We start from the raw sequence: 16,362 nt of genomic DNA, 5'->3' as shown, positions 1-16,362 counted from the left end.
AATGCACACAATCACAGGGAATCCTTGGAAATATCATACTTTTAAAATCAGCTTTATGAAAAACACAGTGAGATACCATTTTATTTCACATGAAACTTGATGACTATGGGAAAAAAAGGCAGACATATTGACAGGAATGTGGAGAAATCAAAACCCTCAAACACTGCTGTGCAGCTGCTTGGGAAAACACTTCATCAGTTCATCAAAATGTTAACTATAGAGTTATTATATGATCCTTAAAACCTACTCCTTTGTATACAAAGAAGAGACATTCACAGGAAAACAGGGAGTTCGACCATGGTTTCATCTTTTGCATTGTGAAAACTTCCTTATACTAGAAGAGGCTATTTTTCTATACCCTGCCACAACACCCTTAGTGCTACTGTACATCCATATTTAACATTGGTTTGTAAAACTGTAATTCCCAGAAACAGATTTTTCAAGTGTATAAACAATGATTTGTGGATGGAGGCAAATCATACGCTTCCTAATAATTACTGAGTATTAGCAAAAATTTGAGAACAGTGATACTAAATGCAAGAGATTAAAATCCCATGTCCTTGAAAAACAGTGTAGCAAATTCCTAAAACAGATTCGGAATAAAAATTTACAACTTTCTGAATTACCTAATATAAAAGATTTTACAACTTGACGTTTTACTCCCCTCTACGACAAGCACAACAAAATGAGAAGACACCTTGAGAAAACTAAACTATTAAATAGCTTAGAGAATGTTCTCCCCTTGACCCTTCCTAACATTTCCTTATTGATATTTTAATCTATATTTATAAACTTTCCTACTTAGGTCTATATTATATTCCTGGAAAGACTCTTAACAGAACATTTTTGTGAAGGAATCCATTGTCAAAGAATCTAGAAAAATTAAAAGAGAACATGAAAGTGGGTCCAGGCAAACATTTACAGTTGCTTTTTTTAAAAGACCAAAGGTTGAAAATTATGATTGTATGCTTCATCACGCCATGGACTAAATATGGGTAACTCCAAGAAGACTTGTCATAATAAGAATAAATATTTAATGCAATCATGCAAATCATTTTAAAAAAGGGTTATGAGTCTGCTGACTTGCTTGTCTTTATCTAACCCTAGAAAGGGATTTAAAAAAAAATCATCACTCTGGTATTTAAGAGAAAAGTCTATAAGGGTGAAATTCTTTGTTGTTAAGAATCAATCATACCATAGATAACACCTTATGATAAGGCCAGTTAAAAACTCAACACTGTCTCATCTCTCCCAATCTTTATCTTTTAGGAGCTTTTTGTACAAAAACATGCTTGCTTCATCAACATGTCAGTAAGCATAATTTCTAAAAAGAAACAACAATTAAAATCCATGGGGAACCAGTTTGAAAAAATCATGAGTCATTAGTTATTATCTTGATATAAAAAGGTATTTTTACACATGTTTAAATGTAGGTATGTGCAGCTTTCACATTCTTGAAAGAATAAAAAATTAGGTAGGGTTCTATTTTTCAGAGTACTTTTGACATTTATTACAAATATTCTTAACCTATAAAACCTGACTTTTTTTGTGAAAATAAAGATGAACTAGAAATGTAGCAAGTTCATTTTTAGTTGTTTTATTCACAAATCAATCAGCACCCCCCTGTCCCCCCAAAAAAGTACTGATGATAATTAGTAGAGACTGGATCTGGAGTAGTCCATTTAGCTGGTTTACAACAGCAAAGTGTTAATGTTATCAAAGGAGTTATCTAAATTCAGTACTCTGGCACTAGAGAGAGGATAAAACAAAGACAAAAGCAATTTAAACTGGCTGTGGAGAATTTTGCATTATCTCTGTATATTTAGGCATAGGAGAGGACTTTCAATGAAGTAAATAATCATAAATTTACCTGTGAGAATATACACTGGTATAAAATAATCTCCTATTATAAGCTATTGCATATGTCAAATGCAAAGTGACTCTTTATCATAGTCACTTTTTTCATAAGTACACAATCTTCCAAGACACTAAAAAATTTGAATTCAGTTAAGGCTTGTTTTAAAATAAAATACTGCCAGGATGCAAACTATGTGATCAATAATATTTTTTTGGACTAAATAAAAGGAATATTTATATGTTAGTCATGCTGAGATCTTTATATCATATACACTAGTATTTCAGTCACATTTATTCACCAGTTTAAGACTAAGAATTCTTTAGTAGGATATTAATTAAAAAGGAGACTGCTGTTAGAAAAGTTTCATTTACCCTTATTCTCTTTCCTTTCCACTCATACCAACACAGACACACACACACACACACACACATACACACACACACATGCACACAACCCTCTCCGTAAATTCTAATTTCTCTTATAAGAACTGGTTTCAGTTTCCCTGGATGAAAAAGGCAATTCATTGAACAACCTCAATAGGCTAAAATGTTTTTTTAATGAAATTATTACATATGACAAAGTACTTAAAAATAAATGGTTGATATATGCATTCTAATGAAGAGAAGAAAATAATTGAAAGCGATAGTATTTTAGCGGTCTTTCCACCCTATTCTTAGCCTGAGAGCCACAAAGTCTACCTGAATTCTCTCTGCACTGCTTGTAATCATAATAAGCATAAATAACCTCCCATTATTGGGAAGTGCTCTAGAAGGGACAATAGGCTGGCCCATCCTACAAGAATAGCTGAAGTTTTAACACTAGCACTATTATTTACCTAAACTTTAACTTTTTAAAGGAATTTAAAATTATCTACTTTTAAAGTAGACTCATCCAAAGTAATAACATCCATCAAACCAAAGGTGTGACATTTTAGTTATATTTTTCTAATACAGTACATTTTACATTAAAATAATAATCCCCAAAATGACCTCATATACCACTAATGGTAAAAGTAAACACATTTAGTGAAAACCAACTACTGTATATAATTTTCAACCTGATTTCTTTTTCATAGAAAAAAAATTAACATATACTAGCATCAAGTTTAAAACACACTTAATGTTCAGTTGAATGCCATGCTTGCCACTTATGCACTGCAATACATCATTTAAACTTTAAAACAGTTGAACAAAGGCAGCTAAGTTGATATACTGAACCCAAAATACTAATGGTCTCAGTCTCATACTGGGAAATCAATGAGCTATAGAGAAATTGTAATTTACACCAAATGTAAGTGCATGATGTGCGCACACAGGACAAGCTGACTGGAGGTTCCACTTGGATCTTATCTTCCAGAGTGCAGTCTCTGTGGTTTCTATAGCTGATAAGAGTTAAAAGTGACCTTTCACTCCTGTAAGGTATGATTTCTATGTATGAGGGAGAAGGATATAGTGTGGTTTAACATGACAACTCTGTTGCTTGTGTTCTATAGAAAAATCATTATTTTGAGCTCTTGATTTTAATTATTTCCATTCTCTTTACTAAATTAGTGCAACCCATTCCTACTGCAGTAAAGTTTTAAATTATCTGCCTATGAATCCACTGCATACTGAGAAAAGTAGAGTCTCTTGGACTTAATATTCCTGACATCAGATGGAATCATCCTCAAAACTCAGAGAGTTAAGAGGACATGTAAGTTCATAATGATTCAAATTATATTGAAATATTACCATTCCCGTAAGCTGAAACTATCTAGACTTTACCTATTAATATAAAACTTTGTAATGTTTCTAGATGTTCATTTTATTATTTTTTTTTCCATGAGAACTGGGAATGAGCTTTTCTTAGCATATACTTTCTTTTTGAAATATAGTGATTACCAATACTAGGTGAAACATTCACTTAATAAAGTTCACAACATTATATAACAAATGATAGAAAAGAAATCATGGATTCTAACCACTTTGTCCTCCTTTGGGAAAGCATCCAAGGAAGCAGAGTAAAGAGAGAGGAAAAAAAGGAAAACAAAAATAAGGCATATGTTAATAAATAGATTTATCAGAAAAACAATTATATGTCACTTTAAAGTGTTAAAACACAGGTTCACTGAAAAGTAAATTTTATTCTTTCCCCAAATAATCATTGTTCAATCTTTCATTACAAATGCATATATATGAATTCTGCTATATGTTAGAAACAAAAGTTGGGCATTATGATTTTTAAAATTTTTTAGACTTTGTATTATTAAATGTAAATTTACATCATTCTCCATTTAGAAAACTTAATTCACTGCCATATTCACTCTACCTATTATTAAAAGATATATTAAAGTGCCTATAACTTGTATGAATAATTTTATCAAATTACTGTTAAAATATTTATAGTTACAAATTGAAAAAATCGAAGAATGGAAAATGTTTTTAATAAGTAAAAGAATACATTAACTTTTTAACCATAAATCACTTCACAAGCAACATTTATTGGTAATATACATTTCAACATTTAACTGTTATACAAAAATAACTTTGTACATTGTTTTGTCTTATGCTCAAGATTAAATATTCCAAGTTGTGTTTCTTTTACTTTGTTCTTCTGAGTATTTTTTTCCAAAATTGGATTGGCTTTAGTTAAAGTGAATGAACTACATTAGGACAGAGTATCTCTTCCAAAGCATTGCCTCCTAGCTCAATTTCCTTTAACACCTCTCCTTTTAAAAACATGAGTTTGACTCTAATAATTTTAATATATCAATGATTAACTATATTTTTATTAGTTTGCCTCAAACTTATAATGGGAAGTTAAACACATTGTGCTATGGGCACTCCACCAGCATTGACATTCAGCCAATGTGCACCCTAGAATATCATTCCCAGGTCTCATTTGTGAGAATTCATTCCAAGCAGTATGCTTAAGAATACTAAATAAGGGAAAATTATCAAATATGTCTTGTGCACTTTTTATGTGCCAGAAAATACCTTAACCCAAGGTTATTCTAGAAAGGCTTTCAGGGGACATACAAGGATTAATTAAAACTAATCACTGTTGGAGAAAAAAAAAGAAAACTCATGTGGCCATGAGAATATAACCTCAAAAAACACATTTCATAAAGAACTAATTTTTATTATTTTAATTGAATTCTCATCACAACACATAGAGTAATTATCTCTATCCAGGTACATAGGTAAAGAAGCTGTTGTTTAGAGAACATAATTATCTTTCCAAGGCCACAAAGACAATAGTATGCTCACCTTAAAGTATAATAACATATCTATTTTACTGAATGCCTTAATTCTACTGAAGAATATTTTAGAATAACCTACTTATAACTCAAATACACTACCAAAGAATACAGTGTTGATTGGGATGTTCATTTTAATTTTAACTGTGATTTTCCAAGTTAGGAAGATATCAAGAGTGCTTCTATCACTCTTGCTATTTTTAAATATAACTTTGAATTAAGTTAATGTCTATATATGATTAGATAATATGTAAAATTCTTTAAGCAAACAATGGGAATTATTTAAGTATATGATAATGTTAACTTCTATATTACACTGCAGACCTATATCAAAGAGAACTCACACAGACATTCCTGTACTAACATTGGGAATATAATACAGCATGACATTAAAATGTGCTCTAAACTAAATATTTACTGAAATTAATCTAGTATTCCACAAATTATAATATTGAATCCTTTCTATTAGCATACTAATGCCTTAAAAATTTAAATATATTTACAGCACTGGCTTTATGGAAGGGTAGTTGTTATTTAAGTTGACTAAGTAAACTACATCAAGTGAGACTACATCTTACAGAGAAAAAATAAGTCAAAAGCACCCAATTTTAAAAAATGTATTTTAACATACTCTTTAAAAATCTGAATAATTTCCATGTGTTAAACTTATCACTGTGTTTCTTTAACATGATATGAAATTATTCTCACAGAGGCTAATCATGGTTTAGTTACTTGGGGACCTGCCCGGAGCAGGTGTGCCTCAGGCCGGTTCGTAGTGTGGGAGTTCTTGACTGTACGTAGGAAAGATTTCACAGCACAAGTTCAGATGATTTTGCGAGGATGCTTATTAAGGCAGGGGACAGTGAAATGAGGAATGACTTATGGTAGACGAAGTAACAGGAGGACCTAGGCAATGATCTGCTTTGGCTCCCCAAGAAATTTATAGGAAAGGAGTGAGCTAAGGCAGCGCTACTGTTATCTCAATGGGAAGTCAGAGATAAGGGGGCCTTGGGGACAGGTTTAGGGGGTAAGCCCAGGCCAAGATGCCACTGCCCACTCTTCCCCTTGTTGCAAGTTCCCTGAGGACCCTTAGAATTTAAGAAGAATTTAAAAAATGTTCATGACCTGGAAGGGGCATGGGCGTTCTGTAGAGCGATCCGCCCCTGAATCTTTGTCCTGAAGGCTTTTTATCTATTTTCTGTGGGTGAGAATCTTAGGGGAGGGTTTTAGCAGAATATTCATCATTATTCCAAGTGCATTTTTAATATGATGATGTGCCAAAATGAGCACATAAGGAGGTTTGGGAATATTCTTTGGTTGCTATACTGTTTTAGTTTTATCTTGGGTCTGTTTGTCTTTAATGGTTTTGTTTGTTTGTTTTTGTTATTTGTTCCCCTGATTTGATCTGTCCTTAAGTTTAGCTGGCACAAATGTCATTAATTCTGTCTTTGTTCTCTATTTCCCCAGACAAGGGAGATTTAAGCTATGTATTCTTTGGTTAGGGAAGAGGGGTATAAACCATTTGCTCTCAAGTGTCCTTGGTTAGCGGAGAGTTCTTGAGATTCACTAGCTGGCTGTAAGTTGCTCAAATTGTTTGGCCTTGTTTAATATTCCTGTCTCAATTTTCCCATTCCACTTGCCCAGCTTCCTAGTTTCTTACTATCCTGTCACAGTTTTATATATATTATTATCTTGGGTTAAATTTAATGCCACACAGTTTACTTTGTATTTTACCTTCATTCAATCTGAGGGCAATGTTGCAGAAACTAAAGAAGGAGTTTGTTTTATTTTGTTTTTCACAAGAACTGCCATAGCAACTTCCAAGAGATTTACAACTCTTGATACTACATCTACATTTACTTCATTCTTCAGATAATAAATTTACGCCTACAGATAAATCGGTTGGTTTTGAATGGGAATCATTTATTAAGATACGTACCTACAGAAACTATCTTTTTATGAATTATTTTCATCACTACTCCACTGCTATGGACCCTATGAAAAGCAAAAGAGCAAAATGGGGAGGGGCCTATTACGGTGCACATGTACACATGTATCCGCTCTCTCCCATGCATGTGCTATTTCTGCTTGGGAAGTGTACAAATCGGTATTTGCATTCAGAATTTCTCCCACTCCCCCAGAATACTCACATTATTGGATCGCAGAGACACACGGCCTCCACAGCGGGCGCAGAATTTGGTGCGGCAGTAGGAGCAGAGATGGCCACACCCATCAGCAAACTTTGTTTTATGACAGATTCCACAAGTCGGAGCATCGTCTTTGTGCTCGCCCTGGTAACGCCGTGCTTCTTCCCCTATTTTTCTCACTTGTTCCTTATAGCTTTCAAATTGTTGATGCAATCTCCTGGCAAAAGAGAGAATGGTCACAAACTAAGTAAAATAAAAGACAACTAAGTAAAATGGAAGACAAAAAACATTTTTTTCTAACAGAAGAAAAGCATAGCTATTTGAACTAAAGCAAAACATACAAAACAAGTTCCCCTAGTAATCTTATCTACAAAGGTAAGAAATGTATTAGCATGTATTCTATTAGGCTCAGTTTTGCTTACTAGCATTGAACCAGACAGATGTAAGGAGACTCTATGTAATCACTTTTTTGTTTCTAACAGTGGAATTCATGTATCGACTCCATGTCTTTGTTTCTTTTAGACAGTATTTCAACTAGGTCTCAACACTTTCCACTCATGTGTGTATATAACTGAAGCAAAAATTATACAAAATACTTAGCCTAACTATATATGATGTACTCTGATATTTTCTATCTTACTCTAAGTTTAATACTGATTACTATTTTTAAAAACTCTGTCATAGTAAATTGATTCCATGACCCACTATTTATGCATGATCCATAGTTGGAAAAAGACTGTTTTAAACTATGTTGCTAGGCAATCTGTCTTCCACAAAATCCTTCATCCCATTCCTGAAGACCATTTATTTTGCATCAAGTATTTCATACAACATAGAGAATGATAGCTTATACATTATAGCTGAGCTTCCTATTTCTTCCAAGTCACATTAAAAGTTCTAAATCACACCTTGTACATATTCAGATTTTTATATACCCCACTTTTGCTTGGATCTCCCTGAGGTTAAATGTATGGGGGTTGCTAATATTCTTTATTGTGGGACAACCAAAGTCACTGAGGCAAATGATCTCCCATAAGAATATTCACATTTGTGCCCCAGCTGGTATGGCAGACTGGATTTGCCTGCAAACCAAAGGGTCACTTGTTCGATTCCCAGGCAGGGCACATGACTGGGTTGTGAGCCAGGTCCCCAGTAGGGGGTATGAGAGGCAACCACACACTGATGTTCCTCTCCCTCTCTTCCTCCCTTCCCCTCTCTGTAAAAATGAGTAAATAGAGAATAAGAATTATTCACATTAAAAAAAGAATATTCACAATTAATATGATACAAGCTTCCTCCTCTCCCCATCAGTCCAAATCCCTCAATTTTAAGTTGCTAGAAGTAGAAAGCCATTAGCTGTTCTGTATAGAACATTAGGATATCCAGTGACTCCCCAGTGAAAGAATGCCTTAGTTATATAAATGAGAACTGAGAGTCTCCCTAGGCCTAGACAACACTCATTGGCCTTTACATCAACAGAGAAGCTCCTGGGAAGCGGCTAATCAAATGTATCTGTGTATCTGAGCTGGTGTGCTGGATGTGAGTATCCCCCTGGACACAAAGCACACACATGCTATTGGTAATTCAGGCAGTTAGCTTGATGCACCGCATCTAACGTACCTGTGGGGACCTGGTACTCCCTGGAAACAGAACCAAGTGAGTTAAGTCTGCCATTGAAGTGCTGGGATTTCATTACATTTTCCTTTTAACATCAATAGCCTTTGAGCAGAAATTTACAGATTGCTTTTAAAATTCTGAAATCCCTTTCCTGCTTTGCCCATTGATACTTCTTGTCCTATTTAATTCCCCTACTTAAAGCAAATATACTTGCATTAGCACATAAAGTAGTTTAGAATCTGAAACCTTTCCAATTGAAAGACTAGCTAATTTCAGTTCATGGAAGGATATAGTGATAGGTTAATAAATGCAAGAATATTTGATCAATTTATTGAAGTTATTTGATACATTTTATTTTTAGTGTAAACAATATTAATCTAGGATAAAGTTGATAAAAGGAAACCATGAATATCTATTTCAAAAGTAATCATACAAAATAGCACTGAAAATCTTAAAGCTTCTATTAAAGAAAATAATTATTAAGGAGTGGGAGTAAGAAATATCTCAAATCAAAGAAACTGAAATAAACTCTAAGCATAGAGGAAGTCCATGAATAAATATTTATTGTTAGAACCACCAAATCAAATCTACTTAAGTAAGTATAAATGAGAAGGAGAGAGCTAGGCTAAAGAAAGCTTCCCTGTAAACTTATTTTGTAATACATAACATGATTTAATATGGCTGTTGGCAAACTTTATGGTAAGAGGCCAGATTGTAAATATTTTAGCACTTGCAGGCCACATAATCTCTGTTTCAACTCTACTGCTATAAATAGATAATATACATAATAATAAATGTGACAATGTTCCAATAAAACTTTATAACTGAAACAGATGGTAGGCCAGCAAAGGGGTTTGACAATTCCTGACAGTATATGCTTTATATTGTACTAGGGTATAGTAGTTTGAAATTCAAAGTCTCTTTGCTAAATTCAAATATAAGACTTATAGCCATCCTCTGGGGCCCAATCAAAAAGCCATCCATTTCAGGAAACCTTTTATACAGTATACGTGTGCAGAGCACTGACCACTGAGATGAAACCTAACTTTATTAAATTAAACTAAACTAATATTAAATCTAATATTTAATCTAACTTGCCATCTAATAGCATTTCATTTTGTTAATCATAGACTACTTTGTTTTTAGTTACCATATATTATTACTATTTCTGAAAATGCCACCTCCCTTCTACCAAACAGTAAATTGACATTCACTGAGGTTCTGTGACCAAGAACGTGTTTTAACTTTTATATAGGTGACTGAAAATAAAATTTTAGTTAGAGAGCCATCAAAAACAAAAATTGAAATAGAGCATATAATATCCAGTAGATAGGAACGCATGAATGAGAATAAAATTAACCCAAAGTAGACAAAAATTGTCTACAAAGTAAGATAATTATAAATTATGGTATGCAATGGTAGTCCAACCCAAGTCCCTGTCAATCTGTCCAACTCATTTCCCAGGGTGCTCCTTTCTTTGCTTTTAGTAGCAGAGATTATAAAAGAAAGAAGAAAGGAAGAGAGGTAGGAAAGGGGACGGGAGAGAGAAAGGAGCCACACTCATTACTCCCACTCCCTGAAAATCTCCTTGCTCTATAACCTTCTGCAATGCTCTACTGAACTGTCTCTTAAAATCAAACCTTAATGCCCTTTTTTTTCAATTTGTATTCCCCTTACATGATATCTCACACAGTTAAGATGCTGTCCTCACAATAAAATATGCCTTTGGAATCAGGATCCTGGGAGTGAAACCATAAACAGCATATTTATTTTTTTATTTGATGTTTTAATGCTTTAATCCATATCAAATATGTGACAGTATTCTATTATGAATAATAAATGGAAATACATATTTTATTATATGGTATTACAGTAAATGCAACACTGCAACTGTAAACTCTTTTCGTGAAATTTATTTGTACATTTCAATTTTAGAATTAACAATATATTATTATTGATTAGCTAGGTTGACAAAATATATGATCACAAATCTCACATTTAAATTATCTAAATAGAAAATGGAGAGCGTTATAAAATATGCAATGCTTTCAAAAGACAGTTGTTGATGCAGAAACCTTGATTTTCTCCCTGGATGTTTTCCATTGTTTTGCTACGTAAAATCATTGTATTATTTTAATATCTGTGCACTCAAGTCAAGAAACTCCAAGATTCCAGATGTAAACAAGTTGGGTAATTAAGGGCATTTTTTGAAGAAAATAAAGATGAATGCCTAACAAGTTATATATCATTCTTAAAATGTCTAAAAAACCAAATATCATCCTATAATGCAAAATAAGTAATTTAAACAGGAAATTATTAATAGCTTCTTATTAATTAAGTATTTGTTGATCACTTACTATAAAAAAGGCACACAGAACACTGCTAAGTGACTGGCAGTAGTGGAATGCAGAGACATCTTTATAATTGGCACAGCACCTCACTTATTCCTATTTTGTTTTTCCTTCTTCCACCCCCAAAGTGGTCAGAAGCTAGAAGACGACAATTCCACCTTTCTTCTTGGCTCTCCTTTGGGAAGTCTATGCTAGGTTTTCGGGGAGGAAAAGAGGTTGGGAACTAGTGCTTTGAAGTTTCAAAAGCTCAAGTGGCAGGTCCTGAGGGAGCGCTTTCCCAAAAATGAAGAGAGGGGCAGAGATCAGAGTAGTTTGCACATAACACCCTAACTTGGAGAATTGCTTTGGGATGTGAATACAATGGCAGGCAGGCATGGATACTGAAAACAATAAACATGGCTTATGTTTCCCTTCCCAACGTGGCCATAGAACACAGAGAACAGGGCACCAACAAAAGCCTGTGAGGTTGGTGACATGGAGGTTAAACAAGAGAGTTCTTCTGAGACCTAGAGGATGCCCAGGAGAGAGCCCTGATAACTGAAATTAAACCTTTTGCAAGCCTGATAGATTGGAAGCTTACTTTAAAGGAATTTTGATCTCACACTCTATTGTCAAAATATTCACCATACCCTCAACTCTAAAGCACTGTTCTTGATGGCAAGGAATATGCAGTCTACTTAGGAAGTAAGTTCTACAGGTCCGGCACAAATAACACCCCTTTTTTGTTACAAAATCATCATAAGTATGTAATTCTGTAATATAACAATTTCACACTTAAGCACACCATATGGCATTTTAAGTGAAATGTTTATATAAAAACTATAAATTATTACACCCATATTATTGCCCTACCAACCACACTCAATCAGGCCCTACTTCTGCTGGACCCTGTGTGTAAATATAAGTTAGTAGTTTGTGGTAATGTATACCATGTGATGAAGAATGGAAGCTGGTCAGTAGAGTAACAATTCTGGATTAAATGATCAGGCAGATTTCTTTTTCACTTGGTTAAAAATATGTTCCTAGATCATTTGGAACTTGGATTGTTCTCTGAATTAATAAAAAATATGGCACATGTTAGTGTTAATAGAATAACTAAAGCAAAAAAACAAGGAAGCATGCTAAGATAATAATTGTGTACGCTCCCAGACTTCTCAGAAATATAGATGAAATCAAATTACCTTTTAAAATCTGTGAATATCAACAAATAAGTGCCCAGTTTATATATTCTACTGAATAACGGCTCAGTAATCATACATAAATAACTGTGAAGTAAACACATATATGGACTTAAAAAATGGTTTCTTAAGCTCAAAACACAATCATCTCTTTTTTAGTGAAACTGTCTCTTCAATTCTACTCTATAACAGAGAGGAGCAGTAAAATTCAATTACATTTCAATGAAGACTATTTTTTTAAAATGACAATTAGAGCTAACAACCCCTTGTATGAGAACTGAGTTGAAAATAATTAACATCACAGACTTTTATGCAAAAAGATTAAATAATAGAATTTGGTACTATGAAATTATTTGATGGAAAACAGGAGCAGAGTCTTGGCTAGATCTCTAGGAATAACGTCTAAACAAAAGCACAAGACCAGCTACTCCGAGTTCCTCAGTTAAAAAGCTGCAGAGCAAAAAGCCACTCTCCAAATCGCTGGTGCAAGAATCCCAGCACCCCCTCGGAGGTGCTCTGAGCTAGGAGCCCAGCCACAGCCACACTGAGCCTCTAGAGAGACCAGGGTGCCACTGCGGCCTCCCTTGTAGCTCAGTTTCAAGCCAGGTCTCAGGGAAGACTGACCATCTGACTGCTGGGACCTAAGTTCCATCAGGGATTCTAGCTGTAATCGAGTCTATAAAGGTGTTAGGAGTCCCCGTTTTCCACTTTAGCTACAACCTCTGATTGATGTCAGATTTCTTAATTCCTGATTTTTTTAAATTCCACTTCACCCAAGGTGAGCAATATCTAAATCTAGGAAGTTCCTTGATAAAAATAATCTCCATCACATAACTACAGTTTAATCATAAATGAAAAAAGGCTGCCATCGCCCATGTGAAAATATGCTGACGAAAGTTCCTAACGTTATATATTTTAATCTCATATCCATCATTGTTTAAAACTTTAAATTTTATGAGTCACAGGTATATTTACATATTAGTATTTTTAGGTTCTAAAAATAATTATAGTAAGGGTTATTAGGAGGGAGGGGTGAGGAGGTGGGAAACTTTAGGATAATCACACTACTCTGTGCAGTGCTACAAAGGGGGGTCCATGGCATTATACATTTGTCCAAATCCATAGCTTAGGGTTAGGGCTCACAACAACAGCAATGAACCCTAAAATAAACTATGGACTTTGGGTGATAATGATTTATCCATGTAGGTTAATCAATTGTAACACATGTACCATTTGGGGGGGATGTTGATAAATGGATAAGATTATACATATGTGGGAGCAGGGAGTGTATGGAAAATCACTGTACCTTCCTCATAATTTTGCGGTGAATCTAAAACTGCTCTAAAAAATAAAGTGCATAAAAAGTTCAACTTCAAGAAAAGATCATAATATATATTATATACAGAATATGTACATATTCTAAACATTTCAGTAATACAGACATTTGTCACAGATAGAGTAATTTTTAAGAATTATTACAGTTAAAAAAATGTTTTTCAGCTTGTGTCTAACGCATTTTTAGATGTTTAAAAGTATATTTTTTAACTTACTGCAAATGTCCAGCAGATGGCACTAAAGATTTTTATTTTTACATTTAATTCCTTTATAATTATTTAAACTATTTTTCTTCAGTGTGTTAAAGAAAATTAGTACAATCAGCAGGAGGTGTAACTTATTAGGAAAAAAATGTGTTTTCAGGGGTGGCTGAAAAAGAACAAAAGAGAAAATTATAAAGTGCTGAAATTTCTGCTCTTTTGTGGAGGGCCCTCATTCTAAATGTCCTTTAAAGAATTATATGTTAGCAGTGGAATTGCTGGGTCAAAAGGCATTTCCATTTTTAGTTTTTTAGGGAAATTCCATACTGTTTTCCACAGTGGCTGCACCAGTCCGCATTCCCAACAGTGCACTAGAGTTTCCTTTCTCCACATCCTCGCCAGCACTTGTTGTTTGTTGATTTATTAATGATGGTTATTCTGACAGGTGTGAGGAGATAGCTCATGGTGGTTTAAATTTGCATCTTTCTGATGGCTAGTGATTTTGAGCATCTTTTCATATGTCTATGGGCCATCTCTATGTCCTCCTTGGAGAAGTGTCTATTCAGATCTTTTGCCATATAATGGGATTATTTGTCTTCTGGCATTGAGTCATATGAGCTTTTAATATATTTTGGAGACCAAAATCCTTGTCTAATGTATCATTGGCACATACCCTAATCACCATTGGCACCATCCTGAATCACCAATTCAAAAGAACTTATGCACCTCTATGTTCATAGCAGCACAATTTACAATAGCCAAGTGCTGGAAACAGTCTAAGTGCCCATCAGTAAATGAGTGGATCAAAAACTGTGGTACATTTACACAATGGAATACTATGCAGCAGAAAGAAAGAACTAACTCCTACCTTTTGCAGTAACATGGATGGAACTGGAGACTATCACGCTAAATGAAATAAGTCATTTGGTGAAAGACAAATACCATATGATCTCACCTATAAGAGGAATCTAATGAACAAAAGAAACTAACAAACAAAATAGAATCACATGCATGGAAACACAGAGCAGACTGAAACTGATCAGAGGGGAGTGGGGAGGGGGGTAATGGTGGAAAGAAGGCGAACAGACTAGACAAGGATCGTGTATGAATGACCCACGGACATGGACAACAGAGTGGGGACTGACTGTGAGCGCAGGGGGGTGGGGTGGGCAGAGAAGGGCGGGGGGGGGGAATTGGGACAACTGTGATAGAATAACAATAAAAAATGATTTAACAAAAAATTATGTGTTAGGGATTTTGTTGTATATTTTTTTTCCTTTTTTTTGTCCTCCATTTAGCATTATTAAAAATATAGTTCATCCAATCAGCATCCTACAGTGTTCTGAAAGCACTGAGAGACAACACTTAGGGAAAATAAGAGCATAACTGATGATTAGCTATTAGTGGTTTATAGCCTGTTACTTCAGTCAAGCATTTATTTTTAATTCCGCTTTCAATTTACCATAGGAGGCCACTCCTGAGTAAGCATTGAATGAAGACATCTCAGGACACAGAGCCCACTAGCATACACTTAAATTTTTGCTTCACTTCATCTCCCAAGAAACACCTTCACTGTGTTTCTGAACATTGGCAGGGGCAGAGGGCACTGCATGTACAGAAGTTTCATGTGTTAGGGCCTAGAAATGTTGTTTCTTGATTATGGAACAGTATCAGTGCTTTCTAATATTTGAGACAGACCAGAGGCTAAAACTGAAAACCTCGCATGAGAGGGAATCACTTTGATACTCTGACAAACAGGTTATTTCATTTATAGCACAGTTCAAGAGAAGAAAAGCAAGTGAACGAAGAGAAACTACAAGTAGTATGTAAAGTAGGAATGAAATCTTAGGAGTGAAATCAATTTTTAAGAAAATAATCTAACAGGTGATGTGGGTGCCTGCCATCCCTAGGATAAATATGTAATTCATTAATATGAAATACCATATACCTAATTAGGTTTCATGTGAACTTTTCCGAAATGTGTCATTTGATCATGCTAATCTACCTAATACATAAAAGGCGAACTCCATGTGTTGGCAACTTAGAAGTCAGGGTCTACACATATCATCAAGCCAGTGTTCAGTAATCAGTTCACGTCTGAACCTTCTGAAATATCCGACACACTCTAAATCTTGCCTTTGCTGTATTCTTGACTATTTTCAACAGACTTGCTATGTTTTATTACTATAGAGAGAGAAAAAAAATAAATCAACCTTACTCTAAAACTGGATGGTTTTTCGGATAGGATTAAATGTAATAGGTTAAGCACAAATCTTAGGTTAGCCCTCTCAGAATCATATCTGGCTGTATTTTTTTAGCGTCAAGACCATAAAGAAATTATTTAAACTCCCTATCCCTCAATTTCCTTATTCACCAACTGATAATGGCAGCTTCATAGGATTATTGGAAGGGTTATTGAGATAATCAATGCAAAGTGC

The 16,362-nt window shown here is 34.4% G+C and overlaps 1 protein-coding gene across 2 annotated transcripts in view; it reads right to left on the bottom strand.

Annotated features, from left to right (window-relative positions):
* Positions 1–3,732: 3,732 nt before the first annotated feature.
* The window catches only part of LOC129067573 (regulating synaptic membrane exocytosis protein 1-like), a 191,028-nt gene continuing 178,398 nt past the window's right edge, over positions 3,733–16,362 (bottom strand). For both annotated transcript variants that reach the window (XM_054569621.1, XM_054569622.1), the window contains 2 exons: positions 7,247–7,460; positions 3,733–3,830 (listed from right to left, as the gene is read on the bottom strand). In XM_054569621.1, coding sequence (XP_054425596.1) covers positions 3,771–3,830; positions 7,247–7,460 — 274 coding nt within the window. In that variant the 3' untranslated portion in view covers positions 3,733–3,770. The remainder of the gene's footprint in view (positions 3,831–7,246; positions 7,461–16,362) is intronic.

This window comes from Pteronotus mesoamericanus, unplaced genomic scaffold (assembly GCF_021234165.1).
Source record: "Pteronotus mesoamericanus isolate MK-2021 breed Mesoamerican mustached bat unplaced genomic scaffold, CSHL_Meso_final contig_20, whole genome shotgun sequence".
NCBI lineage: Eukaryota > Metazoa > Chordata > Mammalia > Chiroptera > Mormoopidae > Pteronotus > Pteronotus mesoamericanus.
Note: the sequence above shows the minus strand (reverse complement) of the source record. Positions and strands in the feature narration are given on the sequence as shown.